Consider the following 21,664-nt stretch of genomic DNA (forward strand, 5'->3'; position numbering starts at 1 on the left):
CAGGCTCCTTTTGTGACCCCTGCTCTCAGTCTGTGATCAGCTGGCCCTGGGCAGCAGGTTGGCATTGAACAGATTGTAGGATTGTGCACTCTGTCATCCTGGTCACCTGGTTACCTGGGTTTCTGGAGAGAATCAGTGATGCACTGCTGTTGTACTTTTCCTGCAGGTCCTTCAAGAGGAGCGAGCCTGTGAATCCATACCATGTAGGTTCTGGCTATGTCTTTGCACCAGCCACCAGCGCCAATGATAGTGAGATATCCAGTGATGCACTGACTGATGATTCCATGTCCATGACGGACAGTAGCGTGTAAGTATTCCAGTATCCCCATCATGTACATGGTTAGCAGTGTGACCTACCAGCTGGGCGGAGTCCTCAGCCATTCTCACCTGGCTTTACAGATCCCATCTGTGTGTAGACTTTTGTTTGGTGGGAGGGGAGTGTGCCAGGGGTGCCGTGCTGGCTTAGGAGGGTGACATGGTAGTCTGGGGAGTGTTAAGCTTAGAGCCTGGAAAGGAAAGTTGGATGGGATCTTAACAGAGGAAAACTGAAGTGAGATAGAAGGTTAAGATGAATATCTATAAATTCCTTGAGTTTAAAAACCCATCTTCCGGTTGTCATTTTTTCTGCCTTCCCTGTGGGCAGAAGTGCTCGGCTGGTCTTGAAACCCAATTATCCCACTTGCAGAACCAACAGGTGGGAGACAGGGTGGCATTAGAAGGGTTTGTGTTTAGGTCTTCATTGTTTTCGAAGGAAAAGACGTTGAAGATGGGAGTCAGAAAGCCAGAGCTCTCTAAATGGCCACGGTGTGTAATGTCCCCTCATGGATGTGTCCAAGTGGACATCATTCAAGCACCTACTCTGTCAGGCAGCAGTTCTGCCCAAAGTTCTGTCTGATCCCGGATCTTTGCAGATGGACGGCTTTGATTTCTGAAAGCAATCCAAGTCCTTGGGGTGGTCTGATGAGGTCAGCAGCCCATCAGGCAGGGTCATGCTTTGAGTCTGAGGTCATTTGAGGTCATGCAGTGGTGATCTCTGTAGATGGAGGACAGCAGTTCTCGGTGAGACTCATAGAGGTGTGTGTGTGGTGGGCTGGGTATCCCCATCTCCTGAGCTCCTTTGAGATTCTTTCTGATTCCAGAGACCTGAGGGAGGTGGAGCCTGGGCTTGGGTGAAACTCCCCAAGAGCTTGTCTTGTCTCCCAACACGCAGCTGAGAACCACTGTTCTAGAAATGATCTTTGAAGGCTTTTCCACAATGTTTTGGAATAGGAGTTTCTCTTGCCAAGGGAACAGTTTTGAAAGGCAAACCCATTGAGCTGTTGTAAATTCTGGTGTACATGCTAGGGTTTGTTCCTTTTAGCTTCTTAAAACTGGACCATCTATTCTTCTAGTTTGCTTGGAATTATCTGGTTTCTATTGGCCAGTGTCTTGTTGGTTGGCCTGTGGCATGGAACCAGTTGGAAGGAAAGTTGATGAGGCTGGCTTGGTACTTTACTATTGATTTTCCCACTGACTTTTTATTGTGTCACCTCAGATTCCCCTGTTATTAAAGTGAGAGAGATCCTTAAGGTGAAAGGCTCCATGTTAGTATAAGAACAGATTTTGGCATGAGTGAAAATAGAATAAAGCTACACATCTTTCATGCAACATGGAGAAATGAGGGGGTTCCACAGAAGTAAATTTTCCATGTTGACTGAACTCTTTAGGTATCCATACTTGAAAAAAATTATCCTTTGATGGACATAGTTCTTAAAATAGTATGTTTTTGATCTGTCTTTATGGAATAGTATTAGACAAGGCATAATTTATTTCTTGATCCAAATAATATCAAGATGTTTTCATACTATGTTGTAGTATTTTCTCAGAGAATACAAGATTGTATAAAGCTATCTGCCTCTATACATGTTGGCAGCCCCCCATTTTAAAAATAGGGTTTTTTCTCTGTCATTCTCCCTGCTGTCATTTCTTGCTCCCATCTGTGTACTTGCTTCCAGCAGCATTACTCCTTCAGCTTTTATTAATTTGTGGATTGCGTGGGAGTCTTAGCGTTATGTGTGAAGTAAGAGTAAGTGGGATTTGAATGCGGGCATTGAGTGACTCTCCTACGTCAGATATAGTTTCTTTAAGACTGTAAGGCTTCTGTTTAGTTCTGTAGAGACTATTTTGGCTTGCTTCCTGCTGCTCGCCTGCATGTCGGTCCCCATCATTGAGGTGTTATCCTGGCTTCGGGAGGAGATAACTGGCCGTAGTCCCCATGCCTATCTGAGCCTCACAAGACCTAGTCGAAAAGGTCGGCAGTCACCTGTGACTTTACAGATGAGGAAGAAGAAAGGCCCACTGTTGCCATAGGCACTCATGTCAGAGACAGAACTCAACTCCAGGCCAGACACGGCCCCTGGCCTTTGCCTGTTAGACTCCTCCCACCAAGCACGAAAATTTCCCACGTGCGCTATGTTATTAGGACCAGTTGATAAGGAGACCGTTATGCCACTTCGAGTTTCCCTTACTTTTGTTTATTAGTGACCACACTGCTTGCTTTTTTAATGGGTTGGGGGACTGCGAGGGAGCAAGTCCTGGTTTCTCCCCTGCACCCTCTGCCTTCACCCTTCTTTGGTCTCCTTTCCAGAAGGAAGACTCTCTATTTTTATTTACATGTGACTTTAAAGCTCTCCCCTTCCCTCCTCTAGCAAAAGCACTTGTCGACTTGAAGCCACTTTCAGGGATCAGAGAAGCTACCTTTGTGAGTCAGCTGTTCTAGGTGGCAGGGGTTTGTCCCTCACTTAGCGGGTTTCTCTTGGGGGCACAGTAGATACCCTTGGGTCCCAGTGGGAGGACCTCAGGGTGTTGTGAGCCCCTCCTGTAGTGTAGCTCCCTTGGGTTGGTGATGAGTAAACCAGGATGCCAATGCCAAGAGATGTACCTGGAGGCTCGGAGACCTGGGGGCTCCACGGCATTGGATCTGATCTGATGTCCACGTTGGGGCTCTGAGCCTCCTTGCCACCAAGTGGGAAGTTATCAGATGCGGCCACTGCAGCTGCACCCACTTGGGGGTGTTTATACCAACCAAGAGCGTGTTTCTCATCAGTGCGGGATCCTCTTCTCTCAGGAGTCCTCTGTCCAGGGCTGTTTGCCTCATGTGGCCTATGGAAGGGGACAAAGGGGCCTCTGGAACAAGAGCCCATTGGGCTTACAGGTTCCTGTGGGTCTTGAGCTGCCAGGCCCTGGGGGTCCCTGGGGCCTCCCGCTCTCCTGCCTGGCAGACTTGGCGTGCCCTGAAAGCCGGGCTGTGCGAGGTGCTTTCTGGCTGCCTGGCCGGGTGGGTGTGATCTGCCCAGCGTCGGGCGGGTCGCCCGGGATTCCCAGGGCTGGGATCAGACCCCTCTTCAGCGCTCTGCCAATTGTGGGCCTGGCGCAGATGAGAGCGCCGAGCGAGAAATAAAGTGTGTGGGGGATGAAAAGCTGCACTGAATCGCTTTCAGCCCATTGTTCCTCTGGGGAAGCTTAGAGGGGATAAGAGGGTAGCAGGCCCCTTTGAAATTTCCTTGAACAAGTGAATAGGAGCGCCCCATAAAGCATGAAAAGCCCTGGCTGTTTCTCCTGGTCACAATGGCTGGCCAGGCTGCGAGGGGCTGGGGAGTGGGGCTGGGGAGCGGGGCGGCTGCCCTGCTGGGAGTTGGGGAGGGGATGCGGCTGGGGAGAGTGGAGAGGGGGTCACAGGCGGCCTTCAATAGACTCCAGAAGGTTGGAGTTCATTAGACACAAGCCCAGGGAGGCAATTGTCTCATTTGCGACAGAACCAATTAAGTCCCGGGGGCCTTTGCGAGAGGCCTGGATGGAATTGGGCAGGGCCGCGCCCTTGGTGCTTCCAGAGCGGCGGCCCGGGCCTGGAGGGGCAGAGCGGACAGGGGCGTTCCAGAAAGCGTTGCCTCTCCCGAAGCCCGCTGACGACTTGTTTTTCCGCTCAGTAAAAAGCCCTGTTAAAGATGGCGGGCGATTTGGGTCTTCAGGGGAGGTCTCTGGGAAAGCTGTTTTACGAGCCTGTTACTCTGAAACCCACCTTCTCGGAAGAAATGGATTTTTAATTTTTTTTGAGGGCGGGGGGAGTTGGCTGCCAGACTGCCAGCAAAGTCCTAAGTCCTGGTCCTAGGAGCATTGAGGGCAGAAGGAGGCAGGGCGAATCCAGGGCATCAGGCCTGGGAGGACGCAGCCCCGGGGCTGGAAACAGCAGAAACAGCAGCTTCCATGCCGCCCAAGGTGCTTCTGAGCTACAGCGAGGGTGGGGAGGTGACTCGGGCTTTGCTTTCTGTGCAGAGCTGCTCTTCAAATCAGGATCCACTCGATGTGGAGGTTGCTGGTGCCATGTCACAAAATCAGTGCAAGTCGTTCTCCTCGCCTTTCACGCCGAGGGGGGCACCGGGCACTTTATTTATTTATTTTTATTTCCTTATATCTTATTTATGGGTTTACTTTGGACACCAGGGAAGGCATCTGAGTGAACTTCAAATATTACCTTATCTTACAAACCAGGCTTTTGATGTTGGCTGTGATCAGAGGCCGCCTTCCGAGCGGTTGCCAGATGAAAATGCGGGTGGACGCACGTGTGCCTGAGTCTGCTCTTTCAAAGCCGCCGGAAAACCGACCTTCAGGTTAGGCCGGGCACGGGGGAGTCAAAAGGCTAAGCTAATTGGCTCGGCTTAAATGGCAGCTAAGTGGAGTCCACACTTCAAAACCAGTGCTCCCCAGAAACAGCTGGGCCCGGCAGCGGGCTCGTTAGCTAAAATGTTTATAATTAAAGTAGACTGTGCAGGGACCAAAACTTGGGCACTCTTCAGCTCACAGTTGTGAGTAGCCAGGAAGCCGATCCTAGACTTTTAGAGCCTGAATCAAAAGAAGAGAGGCCCACTTCTGGAATGAGGGGCTGTTCTGGAAGAAGAGTCTTGGCTTGGGGGGGAATTCAAGCCACATTTCCTTGAAGGTGCCTGTTAAGCCTCTTTGAGCCTCTGCAAGTTGAAATCTCCCTTTTTTGTCTGGTCAGAAGTTTCCTTTCCTGCAGTTGGATCCTTCACCTGCCCTGGGTGAAGAGGGGGTGTGTGTTGGTTGGGGGTGCTTAAAGAATCATTTGTTTCTCTTGCCTTCAGTCGGGCAGTGACCTGCTTCCCCTGCGACCCCTTCCATACCCACCGCCCCCGTTTATCTTTTTTTCTTCTACCTTAATGGATAAAGAAAAAGAGATATAAAAGCCTTGCCACTAATTTCCATCTGGGAAGAAAGAGAAAAGATCAAAGGCTACTCAAGGACAGAGTATTGGAGTAGATGGATAGGGGCCTCCTCTGGGACACCTGAAGCCTGTGTGTGTCACAGTGGAGTTCATGGGGTGCTTGGCTTCTGCCCCCCAAGATTGTCAGGCAGAGGCCTGGAGCAGAGCCATCCACTCTTAGAAAGCCCGTGGAAGAGTCGCTGGTCAGAAGGCGTGGACAGTGTCTTACAACCCTGGGGCAGCAGAAGTTGGTTGGGCCAGCATGAGACCCAATCTGTGGGAACCCCCCTGTCATCCCCACCCCACAAGGGATTTTAGGTAGATATTCACCGTGCTTTGGAAGCCACCTCGCATGTCCCGTAGCCAGTGAGTACTAAGTGGTGGGGGAAGACTTTCCAGAATGTTCCCCAAATCTCCCATTCACCCCTTGAGAATGTCAGATGGCTTTGTGGGGCTTAGGAAATGACCCCTCTCCCCCCGCCCCCATGTTCAGACAGTCAGGAAGCTTGGCTCCTCCAGCTGGGGCTGAGAGTATATAGGTTGTTGAGTTGAGGACACCTGTTCCAGAGTCCAACAGGGCATGGCTCCGGATCCTGGATCTAACCGCTACTGACTGACTCCAAGCGAGTTACGGAGCATCTGTGGTCATCTGTAAGATGTGGTGAATTAGGGTGTTTGTGAGAATGAAGTTGGATTATATGTCAGATGTGTCTGACCCACAGTAGGAACTCAGTACATGGGGCCTGCCGGCCTTGGGTTGGAATCAATCCCCTGGTGTGGAATTTGGTTACTGGACAAGCCAGGCATGCTTGTGAGAACCCAGTTTTCTCCCATGTCTTGTAAACAATCCCAAGGTGAAAACATTGAGTTTTGGTAAATAAGTTCCAGGTGGTTCAGTAAGTTTCTGGACTTAGAACCTTTTATCCTACTTGGCCTTAGAGGCCCAGTCAAGTCCCAGGCCTCAGTGAGTAGGGGGCTGTCTGGGAGACTTGGCTGGCACTGGTCATCTGGCTCTGACCCTCCCCACAGTGCACCCCGTGTCTGCCCCCCCTGGCCTTTCTCTGGGACAGGACTCACACTGTGGGTAAGTCCGTGCTTTATATTGATCTCTCTTCTCCCCCTGCGCCCTCAAAACGATTATCCTTGATGTGCTTCTTAGCCAAGGTTTGGCTAATACAGATCATTGGACTGTTGATCTGCTGTGATCTGCATCATTCCACAGTGGTCCTGTTCTCTGGCCTAGGTCAGCAGACTTCCAGAAAATGCCTTAGAATTCTAGGGCATTCCAGATAAGGAGCTAGAGGTCAACCAGTGACCCTTGGCTGCGCCTGGGTATTTTTAGGCACCCCTGGTTTTCCCCCACTGCTGATGAGCCGAAGATGTTTTTCTTCCTCTCACCCCATGATGAACAATACACCAGGGAAAGGGAAATAACCAAATGCCTAATTTCAGTATTTACAGCCTTCAAGCATGGTTCAGTATGGCAATGTTGGAACCCTGAGGCGTTTGTGAATGGGTGGCCTCCAGGAGGGACAGCCAGGGGAAAACGGTCACACCTTGACCATTCAACTGCTTTCAAGAACAAAATTCTTTTTAAAAAATCATGGCAACTCCAGGTCATGTTTCTAGCGAAGACTGGCTGGAGTGGAGGCATTTCTTACGGCTTCCTCTTGCCTTTTTAAAAAATATAATGATGAAGGACATAGGGGCCCCTACTGCCTTCACGTATTTGCTCAAAGGTCACCTTTGCAGCAAGGACTTCAGTGACCTACCCCCTGCTGTTTAAAATTCCAGCTCCCTCGTGCTTCCCTGCTCATCAGCAGTCCTCTCTCCCCATCTCCTGCAGTGTATTTCATCATCGTATTTACCACCTTCTAACATACCTTAGATTTTACTCTTTTATTTTTGCTTATTGCCTGTGCCCCCCATTAAGTGCCCCCCATTAAGTATAAGCTTCATCAGGGCAGTTGTCTGCATTTTTATCCCTTTCCTTCCCTGCCCTCTTGCCCAGTGCCTAGAACAAGGTCTGGCACATAGTAGGTACTCAGATATTTGAATGAATTGCGTAGAATGCCACCTAGTAAGGGCTTTCTCTTTATGCCCACATTGGTCGTGTGACTTAGAGAATTCATTGGTTGGGGTGGTAGGGTTTGAAGCTGAGAGAAGGAGCCCAAAGATCCCCTTGGGGTAATTTATAAAAGGAAGAAACTTGGAAACAACTGGGAGGTTGACTCCTGGGGAATTACACAGACCGTCACTAATGCCTGGCTTGGCCCTCCTATCCTGCGGTATTTTGCCCTGTACGCTCTGTCAGGCCCCGGTTTCCTGATCTGGGGTGGTACGTTGCAGTGGTAACAGACTGTTGGGAGGACCAAAGAGAAATTAAATCTCCTACTTGGGGCATCTGTAAAATAGGGGCACCTTCTCTCTGACTGGGCCCGCTGGAGTGTAACCCAGTTCTAAGACAACAACCCGAGAGATGAGCTTACCAAGCTCTTCCCAAGTCGACCATCCTGAATCCAAGAGGGAGCCAAATTTCCAGAGATGATTGATGAGCAGGAAGTTTGGTAGTTTGATCCTGGATTGATCTTTCCCTGTGAAAGCAGCCATGGTGCCCGGGTGGGTGGTGCACGCCCATGGAGGCATGTGGCCCTCTCCATTGGCAGGATCTCAGGATGGCCTGTGAGTCAGCCCATGTGCTGAAAGCATCCTCACGAGCCTGTGGGTTCTGTCTTTTCCCTTCCCTTAGAGACGGAATCCCTCCTTATCGTGTGGGGAGTAAGAAACAGCTCCAGAGAGAAATGCATCGCAGTGTGAAGGCCAATGGCCAAGTGTCTCTACCTCATTTCCCGGTGAGTATAGTCTGGAGGGGGGAGGCAGCTGTTTCAGCCTTGTTGCGCCCTGAAGAAAAGGGGTGGGAGGTGTAGGGAAGTTAGGAGGAACAGTGCCTGGGGGCTGCTACAGGGGAGGGAAGGAAAGAACCAGGCAAGAGCTATCACATGGGTCGTTGGGGTGTGATACTGAGTGGAGTGAAACTCAAGGTGACCTACTTGAACCTTTACATTTTCTCAGTTCAAAAAAGAAAATTCTCTGGGCAGGCCCTTGGCATACTGGTTTAAGTTTGCACGCTCTGCTTCAGTGGCCCAGGGTTGGTGTGTTTGGATCTTGGGTGCAGACCTACACACCAGTCATCAAGCCATGCTGTGGCAGCATCCCACATACAAAATAGAGGAAGATTGGCAACAGATGTTAGCTCAGGGACAGTCTTAAGCAAAAGGAGGAAGATTGGCAATGGATGTTAGCTCATGGCCAATCTTCCTCACCAAAAAAAGACCAAACACACACACACAAAGAAAATTCTCTATCAGAAAGAAGCCAAAGCAGTTCCTTCCCAGGAACCAAGAAATGGTAGGAGATAATTCCCTGCTTCTCATTGGGTTCCCACTAGAATGGAAGCCCCCTGAGGGCAGGGAGTTTTGTCTATTCTGTTAACTTCCATATCCACAGAGACTAGAACAATGCCTGGCAAATAATAGGTGCCTAATAAGCACTTGTTGATGGAATGAATGCATGGAGAGGAACCTCTGCCCCTGTGGAAGGAAAATTTCATCGCTTGGACCTTCTCCTTGTGTTGATTGTACGGCTCGGCCATTTCAGTTGTCCATTTATCTGTTTACTTGGCCATTTCTCCTGCTGACTTCTGAAACCGTGGAGGGCAGCTGTTCCGTCTTGTCTCTTTCCAACCCCAGAACTTGGCTTAGTACCTGCTATTGAATCTGCACCTAATAAATGCTGAATGAATGAAGTGTTTGGAACTTCATCAGGTGGTTGGAAGTGAGGATCCCATGAGCAGCTCCTTCCTGTGATTGAGATGAGATGCCAGCATGGTGTGAGCAACTTGTCTGGAACCTCCCCTTCTCGTTCCAAGTCCTGGAGGGCAGCCAGCAGGTGGCCCCTGGACTCAAGAGAGCCTTCTCATTACATTTCAGGAGCTGTGCTGCTTGCAGACTCTTGAGTTCCAGGTTGCAAGGAAGCTGTTCCTTAGGGAAAGGAAGAGAGTGCCCAGTGTAGAGCGCCATCTCTGTTTGTGAATCCTTCCTGCCAGCTTCAGAGGATCCAGTTGGTCCATTAGTTATGTTGCATTTAGAAAATTAACACATTGAATTGCTAATCCCCTGTTGCATTAGTGCACGGATTGTTGTCAGAGCGCCTCCCCTGCAGGCTCCCCACGCGGTCCAGGACAGACTTAACCTTGTCCTAAAATTAACATAAGATTGCTTTTCTGAGGACCTCCAGCCTCCCCCTCCTCAGTAACAATCCCCCGCAAATACAACAGTATTGATGATACACATGTTTTTTTTTGGCGGGGTGGGGGTGGTATGTGTGTTAATAAAGAAAAGTTCTACCACCCAAGCTTGTGAATTAGATGATTTTGTCCCGGGGTGTGCAAATCGACTCAACTCCACAAGGCAGCGCTTTGACTGGGGGCTGCGTGGAGCCAGCCTGTGTGAGGATGGCCATCTCCTACCGAGGGGCCTTTCTGTGCCCTGGGATCTGCAGCTAAGTGGTTGCCGTGGTGAGGCCTGGCTCATGTGCTGGGGAGATGCTTGTGTGCCTTTGCAGGTCAGCTTTCTGCTGCCCCCACCCCAAAGAAAAGGGCAAAGCAAGAAGGGAATGAGGGAGAAGGAGGCAGAAGAACCGAGGAGGTGGGGGGCGAGATGACAGGAGGAGGACAGAAAGCTGGCAGTGGGGGTTCTCTCTGTTGGCTGCTTTTGGCAGGCGCGCCCGGTGCCTTTTATATTCTGTACTTGGTTTGGAGATGTTCCCTTTTCCCTTGATAGATCAGCTTCAGGCAGCCAGACTCAGCAGTGTTCTGCTACTAGCCTGCAGCAGCCTTCTTCATTTTCTGTACAAAGAGATGGGGAGGCGGGGGTCGCAGGAAAGCGAGGGACATGTAGGACACTGTTGAGACAACACCACCTCAAAGGTGCGCAGTGTGCGGCCAGGAAATAAATTACCGCTTCTTCTGATCTGGCCGTGTGACTTTTTTTTTTCCCCCTTTTCCTCTCCCCCACCTCCCTTCCAATCTTATTTTTTTAAATTTCCAACTCCCCTTCTGTTTAGACTCGCCTTTCTGTTCCTTGAGTTGGTCTCTCTCCCCTCCCCACCTCAAAGGACTGCCTTTTTTTTTTTTTTTTTTTTTTTTTTGATGTTTGACAACAGTCTTTGAAGATTTTCTACTTCAGAGTAGCTACTGATGGGCTGGTTGTACTACAGAGAGAACAAGCGGGGCCTCTCGGAGTGCGACCAACTGCTCCTGCCCAAGGCAAACGCTGGTGGGGACCATGGCTCTCCATGAGGCCGCGGTGCTGGTGCATAAAACTGCCGAGCAGCCCGGGCCGCCGCGCCGTCCGCTCTCTGCTCCAGCGCAGAGCCACCACGCCCGGCGCCGGGCCGCCGCTGTCCCCTCTTGCTGGCCTGCTAAACATGCCTCATCCCCTTCCTCCCTGCGTCCTCTAGAGAACCCACCGCCTGCCCAAGGAGATGACCCCTGTGGAGCCCGCCACCTTTGCGGCCGAATTGATCTCCAGGCTGGAGAAGCTGAAGCTGGAGCTGGAGAGCCGCCACAGCCTGGAGGAGCGACTGCAGCAGATCCGAGAGGTAGTACTGGCCCTGGGCTGGGGCTGGGGGCGCCGCTCCTCCCCTTGACCCAGTGCCCTGCGAGGGGGCCCTCCCACTTACTGGGTCGCTCCCCCTTCTGCTGTCTGCCCTTCCAGGATGAAGAGAAGGACGGCTCCGACCTAGTACTCAGCTCACGGGAGGGGGGGCCCACCCAGCACCCCCTCTCCCTCTTACCCTCTGGCAGCTATGAGGAGGACCCACAGACGATTCTGGACGACCACCTGTCCAGGGTCCTCAAGACCCCTGGCTGCCAGTCCCCGGGTGTGGGCCGCTACAGCCCCCGTTCCCGCTCCCCTGACCACCACCACCACCACCACCAGCAGTACCACCCCCTCCTCCCGCCCGGGGGCAAGCTGCCCCCCGCCGCAGCCTTGCCTGCCGGCTGCCCCCTCCTTGGGGCCAAGGGCTTCGTGACCAAGCAGACGACGAAGCACGTCCATCACCACTACATCCACCACCACGCCGTCCCCAAGACCAAGGAGGAGATTGAGGCGGAGGCCGCCCAGAGGGTGCGCTGCTTCTGCCCTGGGGGCCCTGAGTACTACTGCTACTCGAAATGCAAGAGCCACCCCAAGGCTCCGGAGCCCGCGCCAGTGGAGCAGTTTGGGTAAGTGTGAGGCAGACTGGAGGGTCCCGGCGGGGACTGCTCTCCCCACCAGAGCCCTGGGCAGGTGGGGGGGTGTGGGGGGTGGTTGGAGGTCACAGGCATTTAGCATCCGGGAGGGTGGTACAGGGTGGGGCAAGGCAGGGGAGCAGGTGCCTGGGTCTGTCGTGTCACCCTAGCACTTGCCGAACTGCCCGATGGGACGAGTCCTGGAGGTGTGACGGGCTCTCTGGGATGGGTGTGGCTCTTGGTTCCCCACAGTGGCAGCAGAGGCAGTACGCTGCCCAAACGGAGTGGGAAAGGCACGGAGCCGGGCCTGGCCTTGTCCGCCAGGGAAGGAGGGGCCCCGGGCGCAGCTGGGGTGCCGCAGCTGCCCGGGGAGGAAGGAGACAGGTCGCAGGATGTCTGGCAGTGGATGCTGGAGAGCGAGCGGCAGAGCAAGCCCAAGCCCCACAGGTAAACACCGCGGCCGCCGCGAGGGTCCGGCCACCGCGGAGGTGTCGTGGGGAGGGCTATTTTTGCAGTCGGCCGAAAACAAATGGGACTGTTTGCTCTTGCCATCTTAATATTAAATGTTGGACTGAGCAGACCACAAAAATGCCATGTTTTGGCAACGCCCCCTGTTCGTGTTATGGTAGGGTTATTTTTTTCTTCTCTCTCTGAAGGCAGAATAGAGAAGTTTCGATTGAAGTCAGATTTTCCAGTTTTTCTAACCCAGTTTCTTTCCTTCTGCGTTCTCTCGCCTCATTCGTTCTTGTTCAGTGCCCAAAGCGCAAAAAAGGCCTACCCCTTGGAGTCTGCCCGTGTGTCCCCAGCCGAGCGAGCCGGTCGGCACCACCTTTGGGGGGGCGGCAACGGGCACCCCCGCGCCACCCCCCGAGCCCACCCGTTCGCCCAGGACCCTGCGATGCCTCCCCTGACCCCGCCCAACACCCTGGCCCAGCTGGAGGAGGCCTGCCGCAGGCTGGCGGAGGTGTCCAAGCCTCCGAAACAGCGGTGAGTGAGTGGAGAAGGCCTCCGCGGGGAGGGCAGGGATGGGGGGTGGAGGCGGTGCCCTGGCCTGTCCCTGGAGGGAACGGCCGCCTTGTCTGCCTAGGTCCTCATCCCTTCTTGGGGGGGAGGATTTGCTCCTGGCTGCCTGAGATTCTCCCTTCCAACCTCCAGAAATTGTTCCTTTTAGTTCCCTTGCTTCTGAAGAGCTAACTGGGATCTGTGTGTTAGGCAAGTCGTGCCTAGAAGGAGGGGAATGAATTTCAGTCATTCCTTACAAGTCCCATTGATTACTGACGTCCTGATCATTGAAGGCTGGTTAGATGAGTGTATAAGAAGCCATGACTGGGGACTTGAGAGCCTTCAGCCCCTGCCTGGGCTGGCAGTGTCCAGTCCCAGGTGCCGGTGGGGGAGGGGTTTGGCCGGCACTTAAGATGGCTGTTCCTGAGACGTCTTCCAGGTCTCAGTTGGGTCTCCCCATGGATGGAAGTCAGTTCTGTGCCTCTTTAGGTGGTCACCCCATTTGCCCTGGGGACATCAGGCTTACCTCTGAATCCTCCGCTCTGGCCGTGTCCTCAGGTGCTGCACAGCCAGTCAGCAGAGGGACAGGAACCACTCGGCCACTGGTCAAGCAGGAGCCACGCCCTTCTCCAACCCAACCCTGGCTTCTGAGGAGTGAGTGTCTTTACCTGGCATTGCTGAGATCTGCCTGGTGGTTACTTTCCAGGGTATTCACTGTCTGGAGTTGTGATTTCTGAAAACTTTTTTCAGTATATAAAATCACCTTGATTTTAAAGTTAGCAACAAGGAACAGTAAACAAAGATGCTGTTGTAAATTAAGATCTTGAAAACCCTGCCTGTACTGAGAAATACATTGTGAATGCATCGTGACCTGTGCACAGGTGTTCCTTCCTGAAGCGATGGACAGCTCAGGGTTCCTGGTACACAGTAATCAAAGCTGAGATATGAAGCTGTTAGCAGGTAGATAAAAGGGACCCCAAACCCAGATGGAAGTGTTATCCCCATTCAGCTTGCAAGTTAGCAAGTTGGAAACATCTTTTCTTCCCCCCAAAAATTGGCACCTGAGCTAACAACTGCTGCCAATCATCTTCTTTTTTTTTTTTTTCTGCTTTTTCTCCCCAAGTTCCCTCAGTACATAGTTGTATATTTTAGTTGTGGGTCCTTCTAGTTGTGGCATGTGGGATGCCTCCTCAGCGTGGCCTGATGAGGGGTGCCATGTCTGCGGCCAGGATCCAAACCAGTGAAACCCTGGGCCACGGAAGTGGAGTGCGCGAACTCAATCACTCGGCCATGGGGCTGGCCCCTGGAAACATCTTTGTGTCACACTGAGCAGGAAGATGATTCTCCATCATTGTAGAGATGGAGAGAGGGTGATCTTTGTTGTTTTGCTTGGGAAAAACAGGACTTCTTTCTCAATTGTGCCATGATTCTTTTCATAAATTTACACTCTTGAAAAGTGAGCAGAGGAGCCTGGCTTTGTTTAATTATAGGAGGGTGCCTTTAAACAGAAGTCTGCTGCAGAAATCTAGAATGGTCTAAATAATTAAAGTTTCTCTCTTAGCTTCTTCATCTTGAGCAATCAACAATGTTTAAATTCCTGAATAAGCCACCGCCCTGGACCCTTTTGTTTTAATTGGTTGACCTTAAGTCTACCAGCTGTCCGGGCCTGCAGCTTTTTTTTTTAAGCCACTCTATAAAAATTTGGAATAAATGGGGAAGTTGAAATGACCATGGGCTAACCCCCAGTGGGCTCTAGCATTCTGAGTTCATGTCATCCCATAAAGTGCTCTGGGTCTCCCCAGCAAACCCTGGTTGGGGTGCGTGTCCCTGTGATAGTTTCTCCTCTCTCATCTTCACTGGTAAGCACCCCATTTGTGCCAACCTGAAAGAGGCTGCTCTGTCCCCCCATTTGTTGGCAGTGAGGAAAACAATAGCCATTTGTACAACCCAAAGGAAATTGTCCCTTCCTGTGTGCCCCACAAGATGACCTAGCGTTAGACGGTGTTTCCACTAGAGGTGGCTGCCTCTGTGATATGGGGTCCCCACGTCCAGGCCCCCTGGAGCTTACAGCCTCACTTCATCTCTGGAAATAGTGTTTGGAGAGCCTGCGTGTGTGTGTGTGTGTGTGTGTTTCCTTGCTGCCTTCAAACACTGAACTTGCTGCGTTCCATCTTATTTTCAGTCACAAAGAGCCAAAGAAACTGGCAGGGGTCCATGCGCTCCAGGCCAGTGAGTTGGTCGTCACTTACTTTTTCTGTGGAGAAGAAATCCCATACAGGAGGATGCTGAAGGCTCAGAGCCTGACCCTGGGCCACTTTAAAGAGCAGCTCAGCAAAAAGGGAAATTATAGGTAAGAGTCCTGTGGCTTCTTTCTGCTCCAGAGTTTGTTTGCTCAGAACCCAGAGCCAGAGTCGCTTCCCTGGCCCGGCCAGACCTGGGAGGGGCCGGAGAGCCGGGTTAGGAAGCGCTCGGGGAGGCCGTTGGAGCGGGCTGCCCGGCGCTTCAGTTCTTCCTCATTTCCTCTCTCCCCTCACCACTAACAGAAATAACACAGCATCAGGGAGGCCACTGGGAGGGCTCTGTGGGGACCTGGACGGCTTTTCCAGGTGAACAAGACTCTGAGGAGAAAGGGGGCAGTTTGCTTTGTCAGAGAGCTGGGCTTGGGCTGCCTTGTGGGAGCTCTTCCTGACAGAGAGAGGTATGTGGAGGGAGGAAAGAGACAGACAGACAGACAGGCCGATTAGGAGACCAGCAGACTGCTCTGCTGGCTTGGGTCTGGGAGAGACTGTCCACACTGCAGGCTTGGGGAAGGGCAGAGACCACTGCCTGGGGATGTAGACAGCATTCTCCTTCCTCAGCCTTTCTGCCTGAGGCACCACCCCACTCTTTTATGGGTCATGTGAAGCAGAAATGCTCTTTTGTCCATAACCAAGAAGGGCAGGACCTGTGGGTGGGCACCAGGTGGACAGGGCTGGCCACTCTCCTGCCAGGGCCTCACCACCTTCCCTCCCTGCTGGGGCCTTAGGGAAGGGAGCTTCCCACCCTCCAGGCTCCCTTTCCCCGTCTGCACAGTGGAGGTGCCCACCCTGGCTGTCCAGGGCCCTGGAGAAGATTCGAGAACCAGCCCTGGACCATTTCGTGGTTACTTTCCCCTTAATGCTGGGCAGGTGATAACTCCAGAGTCCTGCCTGCCCCTTCTCAATGGCCTTCATCCCAAGGGAATATGTGAGTCCTGTTCCAACTATATCTCGGCTGCAGGGCGGGGACAAGGGAGGGGCAAGCGAGGCGCCCAGCACGTGGTTTAAGGAGGGGCACAGAAGGTGCCAACCACTCCGCCTCAAGCCGGGATGGGAGTGGAGAACTTTCATAGCACTTAGCAACCTGCTGCGTGGGCACTGGCTTCTGGACTCAGGCGAGCCCACCTCCAGGGCCCTGAGACCCCGTCCCTTCCCAGCGCCAGCCCTGTGTAGCTCTACCAGCCACCTCTGCCTGGGAGCCGATTGGGGCAGGGGCCCAGAGTGGTTCCTCTTCTAGGGGAAGGGACAGGGCTCGGGCTGGGACCCTGTAGGTGACTGACACTCAGTCCATGGAGCTGGGCTTAGATCTTTCCCTTTTACACCTGAGCAGAGACAATTTTGAAAATGTATCAAAGGGTTTGGGGAACAGGTCTGGCTGCTGCTTCTCCTTTTTTTTTTAATCTTGAACAGACACAAGGTGAAACTAATTACACAAGTGTGCCCCTCCAGGGATTCATTTTGATCTCAGCTTTGACTCGGCTGGACTTTGAGTGGAACTGCAGGTGACCTTCAGGGGAGAAGGGCCACGGAGCACTGAGCAGCGAGGCTGCAGGGGAGGCTCCATGCTCAGCCACTCTGGCCACATCTGGCTCTGATTTTTTCTCTAAGGCACACTTAATAAGCCTGGCTTTGAAGCCCCGGCCTCTCCTTTAATGCACAAAGACTTGCACAAGTGGTCGACTCTCAAATTCTTTCCTGATTGGATCAGGCTGTGGCAAGGCCCTTCCCAGCCGCCTTATCTCTTTCTCCTTGCTCTCGCGGCCCTCTTGGGTCGGGGAGTGCAGGGTGCCATGCCTCGCCCTCCCAGCAGGGGTGCTGCTCCAACATTCACTTTGCACCCCCTCGGCCCCCAATAAAAAGCCCAGCGAGGACGGGGCTGTGGAGCAGGGGGACCTGAGCTGCGTTGAGTAATCTCCCTGTGGCAGGGGTTCAGCCGGAGAACAATCCCTCCAGGCGGGCCAGACGCTATTGGTGCCAGATGTCAGAAGAAAGCAGAGCTTGCCACATAAAGCATGTTGCAGTGGAAAAGCCCGTTTCTTGGAGAAAACGAGGGCAGCGCTGCACTTTTGAAGTCTTGGGGGTGGGGCCACGGGAATGTCTCCTCTCTGGAAGAGGTGGCAATTATGTAAAAGGTCACTGCCTGTTTGTTCAGAGATGCCGTGAAAGCCCCGCTCGCCTGGTAAACCCGAGGTGGGGCTGGAGCTGGCGGCCGAGGGGCGTGACTGAGGGGGCGTCGGAATTTGAGCCTCTTATTTGGATAAGTGACTTTTTCCCGCTATCGGGGTCTCGTGAGCACAGAGCCCCTTCCCATTTTCGCACCATCTCCAGGGGCCCCCCGAGATGCACACCCCTCTCCATGCAGCGTTCTCACCCACTAGAGCCGTGCGTGCTGCTCACCCGGACGCTCCAGCTCAGCTGGGAACGCGGAAAACAGAGCCCTGACCAAACGCAGCTGTTTCACTTTACTTCTTATCTCTTAGGAAAGTATTTGGCTTGCCTTCATCAAAGAGGAAAGAAATTTAGCTCTAACCAAGGGGAATTAATTTTTTTTAAGAGAAAAGACAAAAATAAAAAAACAACCATAACCCTGAGACACAATTTAATTCTTTTAGAGAGGCTGCCCCCTCCCCCCAGGGGACTGTGACCCTCTCTCCTGTGAGTGGCCTTGGTTGGCCGAAGATGACGCTTGCAGGGGCAAGTTTAATCCATCTGAGGGGTCTCACTGGCTGGGGATGGGCAAGAGAGAGGCTCCCCCTTCACTTCCTCAGAAGAGGCCTGGGAGTGGGCCTGGCCCAGGAGGACGGACCGCAGTTGTTTCCAAATGTGACTCTCCTGCGAGAGGCCGGTCATTTGCACATACAATTAAACAGCCTTAGAAGAAAGAAGGCTGGGTGGGATAAAAGGAACCTTTAATCAAGGGGCATAATAGAAGGACCTTTCGTGTTTGACCCTGGAGGGGTGGGGTGGGAGAGGAGGAGGGAGGGAGAAGAGGGGAGCGTAGCATGCACCGGGGCTGTCTGCTACCCTGAGAAGCAAGATCAGGCTGGCCTGCCTCCTGCAGGGGCCACAGAGGGAGCAGCCTGTCTGTCCCATGGCTGTGCCAGAGACTGGCCGGCAGAGTTGGCCCATGGGCACTGGAGGGTGGGAAGGACAAGAGGGGTCAGCCTTCCACAGACTTCCGTAGGTTCAGGGTGGCTGAGCCTGGGGTCTCTTTGAGGGGACCCCGCCCCCCAAAAGGGGACAAAGAAGCAGCTCTGCTCTGCAGAGTTTGCTCTTCCCTGTATGTGTGTATTGGGTGACAGTAGCAGTTCTGGGCTGAAGACTGCAAGAGGGAAGCCACCCAGGCTGCTGGCTGCTCCCAGGGTGCCTGCCTGCCTTTCCTCCCCAGCGACATAAGACCCGCCCGGTGGTGCCCTCACTGGCCCCGGCTGCCCTCCAGATCCGATATGGACAGACGTTTCCATGCTCACCTACTGTTGCAGAATTCTTACGACACCTCAGTCCTCAGTGTTCATATACTTGTAAACAAAGGAGAAAATGCAATTTCATCAAGATGGTTTTTGGGTTTTCCTTTTAAGGTATTACTTCAAAAAAGCAAGCGACGAGTTTGCCTGTGGAGCAGTTTTCGAGGAGATCTGGGACGATGAGACGGTGCTCCCCATGTATGAAGGCAGGATTCTGGGGAAGGTGGAGAGGATCGATTGAGCCTTTGGGGCTCGAACTGTGGGGCCTGAGCCCGCGCCACCGGTCTTGTACGTGAGCAACCACGATGAAGCATTTTGAAGGAAAACTAAACCAATGAAGAAGACAAAGTCTAGGGAAGAATTGGCCACTGGGCCTTCGGGAGGGTGGGGGGAGGTGGGTTGTCATTATTCCCGAGCTGGGTACTGAGATAAGAAAAGCCTGAACTATTTATTAAAAACATGACCACTCTTGGCTATTGAAGATGCTGACTGTATCTGAGAGACTGCCATACATAATGTATGACTTCCTAGGGATCTGAAATCCATAAACTGAGAAACTGTATGGCTTACCTGAACAGGAATCCTTACTGATATTTATTGAACAATTAATTCCCCCATCCCCAGTTTATGGATATGCTGCTTTAAACACGGAAGGGGGAGAGAGGAAGTTTTAATTGTTCTATCTAAACTTAGGAGTTGAACCAGGAGTGCATTAATGATTTCTTCATTAAAAGAAGAATTATGCTCTGCCCTGCGTTTCTCCAAGTGAAGATAGACTTTTTAAATGGTGCCCTGCCATTGACACACACAGAAATTGGTGCATTTCTTATGCTGCTCTGTTTCGTCATAAAAGGTCTTGAGGTTTGACTTACGTTGCAACGTCCCCGCCGTTTTGGGGTTGTCATGTTGGATGGGATGATCCATGGCGGAGGAGGGGGGAGCCTCATTGGGACCCCAGATGCACCCTGTAACTTCTTGTAGCTTCCCACCAAGGCCGGTGCCCAGTGGCTGGGGCCTGCTGGAACCTGATGGTTCAACTTGTGCTTTTATTGAAATAACAGCTCCTTGGAGTTTGTTTGTTTGTTTCAATTAGTTTTTGGACCACAGCCATTCTGGAAATTATCCCCCTGCCCCCCGCCCTGCAAAGGACAGTTGTGGGAAGACCTAGCAGCACCCTTTCCTCCATACACCTTCATTTTGACGTTCGGGTTTTTGTGTTAAGTTAATCTGTACCTTCTGTTTGCCATTGTTCTTTGTACTATACGTCTGTATATATTGTACGGCAGAAGAGTATTAGTCCACTATCTCTAGTGCTTGATCTTAAATCAGTACAGTACCTGTACCTGCACGGTGTCCCGCTCCGTGTGTCGCCCTATATTGAGGGCTCAAGCTTTCCCTTGTTTTTTGAAAGGGGTTTATGTACAAATATATTTTATGCCTTTTTATTACAAGTCTTGTACTCAATGACTTTTGCCATGGCATTTTGTTTTACTTATACTGTAAATTATGCATTATAAAGAGTTCATTTAAGGAAAATTACTTGGTACAATAATTATTGTAATTAAGAGATGTAGCCTTTATTAAAATTTTATATTTTTCAAAATGTTGGCCTTGTCTTTGAGTCCCGGGTGGGAGCCGGGCAGAGGCACCTTTGTGTGTGAACATCTCTGCTGGATTTCCCAACTTGCTCAGCCCACTGCTAACCAACCCTGAGTTCTTCTTACCCAGTCTGCACCTGCCCTGGGGTTTTGAAAATCTCTTCAAAATCACTCGGTTACTGGCTGAGGATTTTCCCGTGGAGCGAGGTATGAACAACATTTCCTCCGATGTCCACTTCCCTCTATCATCAGCCTCCTCCCAGGGAGACATCTGCAACCTGGCCAGGTAGGTGCAGGTGATAAGGGGCTGAGGCGGGCCCTCCCAGGAGTGCTTGATTCAGTAGGCAGCTCAGAGATGCAAAGCCTCTCAGAAAACTGTGTGGATCTGGAATATCCAATGGGGCCGATGAATCCTGAGCTCAGTGCTAACTACCCTCCCAGTGGCTGAGTAGACGTCAACTGCTGGCTTCAGTGAGGGTCTGGGCTGGAAAGGTGGGGAACAAACAGCAGGTGGTTCTGTAAGAAAACTGCACGGTTCACTGGACAGCTTGCTTGTATGGCCATGGAAGCTGGTGTGCAGTTGTTCACTCAACAAACACGTGTTCCTTCCCCATGCAGTGGCCGCTTGGAGTGCTGGGCTGTATTTTAGATCTGGGAGAGCAGATCTATTTAAACAAGTCCTGTGATGAACGCTTTTTAGGAATAAAGGGTCTGTGATGGCAGTCTGACTTCTTGTGGGCCGAGTTTTAATGGGCGGGATCTGCAGTGGATCTGTCTAGCTTTTTGTCTGTTGCAAACTGGCGTGAGGCTGACAGGACAGAAGTAAGCCAGGGTCCTGGCCTTGTGGCGCTAGGGCCTGGCTTGGACTGAACTGCCTGGATGTGGGGGCAGTATCATGAGGCGTCGGGCAGCTGCTGGCAGAGGAGGCGAGGATAGGGGGAGTCCGACACCGGAATGCAGGACTCCTTGATCTTGGTCCTAATGATGCAGCTTGCTGCACTCTTCCCCTTCTGCCTGGAGGGGGGGTTCACAGCAGGGGTATCCTGAACCCATTTCCAGCATCATAAGGTTCTTTCCAATCCCAAAGGATGAAGTGATGCAACCTGTAGTGCATGGTGGGTAGGGGGTTATGGCTTTTAATCTTCAGGCCTTTTGATTCATTCAGTGAGAATAATGAGATATAACACAGGCTTGGGGCTCAGAAAAACCTGGGCTCCAGTCCTGGCGCCACCACCTTCTGGGGAACCGCGGGCGTCTGTGCGAGAGCACCTCTTCTAAGGGGGCCTGTTTCTCTGCTGCTCTCATTTTAACAGTCAGGTGCTCTTCATCTGGCGTGGATGGGCTTCTGGGATCATGAACCCTTGACACTTTGCAGAGTCACCTGTGCCTTCCTCTGAGGAGAGGGTCTATACTTTTATTAGATTCTCAAAGGGATCCATGCCCCGAAAAAAGAAAAAGCTAAAGCCCATGGCTTGGGCTGTCAGCCGCTTTCTTCCCCTTCCCCAAATCATTTAAGACACAGCTCTTCCAGAAACCAGCTCCTTCCCTCCTCCAGCCCCTCGGGTCTCACCTGGGAGCTGGTGAGATGCAGCCAGCCCTCCCCAGACCTCCTGCCTGGACGGGTCCTGTGTGTCCGGACCTCTCTCAGTGGTCCCATTGCACGATGGAGTTGCGCTGCTCTAATCTGCTGGGATCTTCCCCTTTCTAAACCCCAGCTGCAAATCGGATTCACCTACTTGGTCTTCATTTCC

General features: G+C 52.3%; 1 protein-coding gene across 3 annotated transcripts in view; it reads left to right on the plus strand.

Moving 5' to 3' along the window:
- The window catches only part of AXIN2 (axin 2), a 32,180-nt gene extending 12,262 nt beyond the window's left edge, over positions 1-19,918 (plus strand). For all 3 annotated transcript variants that reach the window (XM_044745186.2, XM_044745184.2, XM_044745185.2), the window contains exons 3-11: positions 167-307; positions 8,007-8,109; positions 10,778-10,918; positions 11,035-11,546; positions 11,805-11,999; positions 12,306-12,539; positions 13,113-13,208; positions 14,737-14,904; positions 18,430-19,918. In XM_044745186.2, coding sequence (XP_044601121.2) covers positions 167-307; positions 8,007-8,109; positions 10,778-10,918; positions 11,035-11,546; positions 11,805-11,999; positions 12,306-12,539; positions 13,113-13,208; positions 14,737-14,904; positions 18,430-18,556 — 1,717 coding nt within the window. In that variant the 3' untranslated portion in view covers positions 18,557-19,918. The remainder of the gene's footprint in view (positions 1-166; positions 308-8,006; positions 8,110-10,777; positions 10,919-11,034; positions 11,547-11,804; positions 12,000-12,305; positions 12,540-13,112; positions 13,209-14,736; positions 14,905-18,429) is intronic.
- The last annotated feature ends 1,746 nt before the right edge of the window (positions 19,919-21,664 follow it).

This window comes from Equus asinus, chromosome 13, assembly GCF_041296235.1.
Source record: "Equus asinus isolate D_3611 breed Donkey chromosome 13, EquAss-T2T_v2, whole genome shotgun sequence".
Lineage (NCBI taxonomy): Eukaryota > Metazoa > Chordata > Mammalia > Perissodactyla > Equidae > Equus > Equus asinus.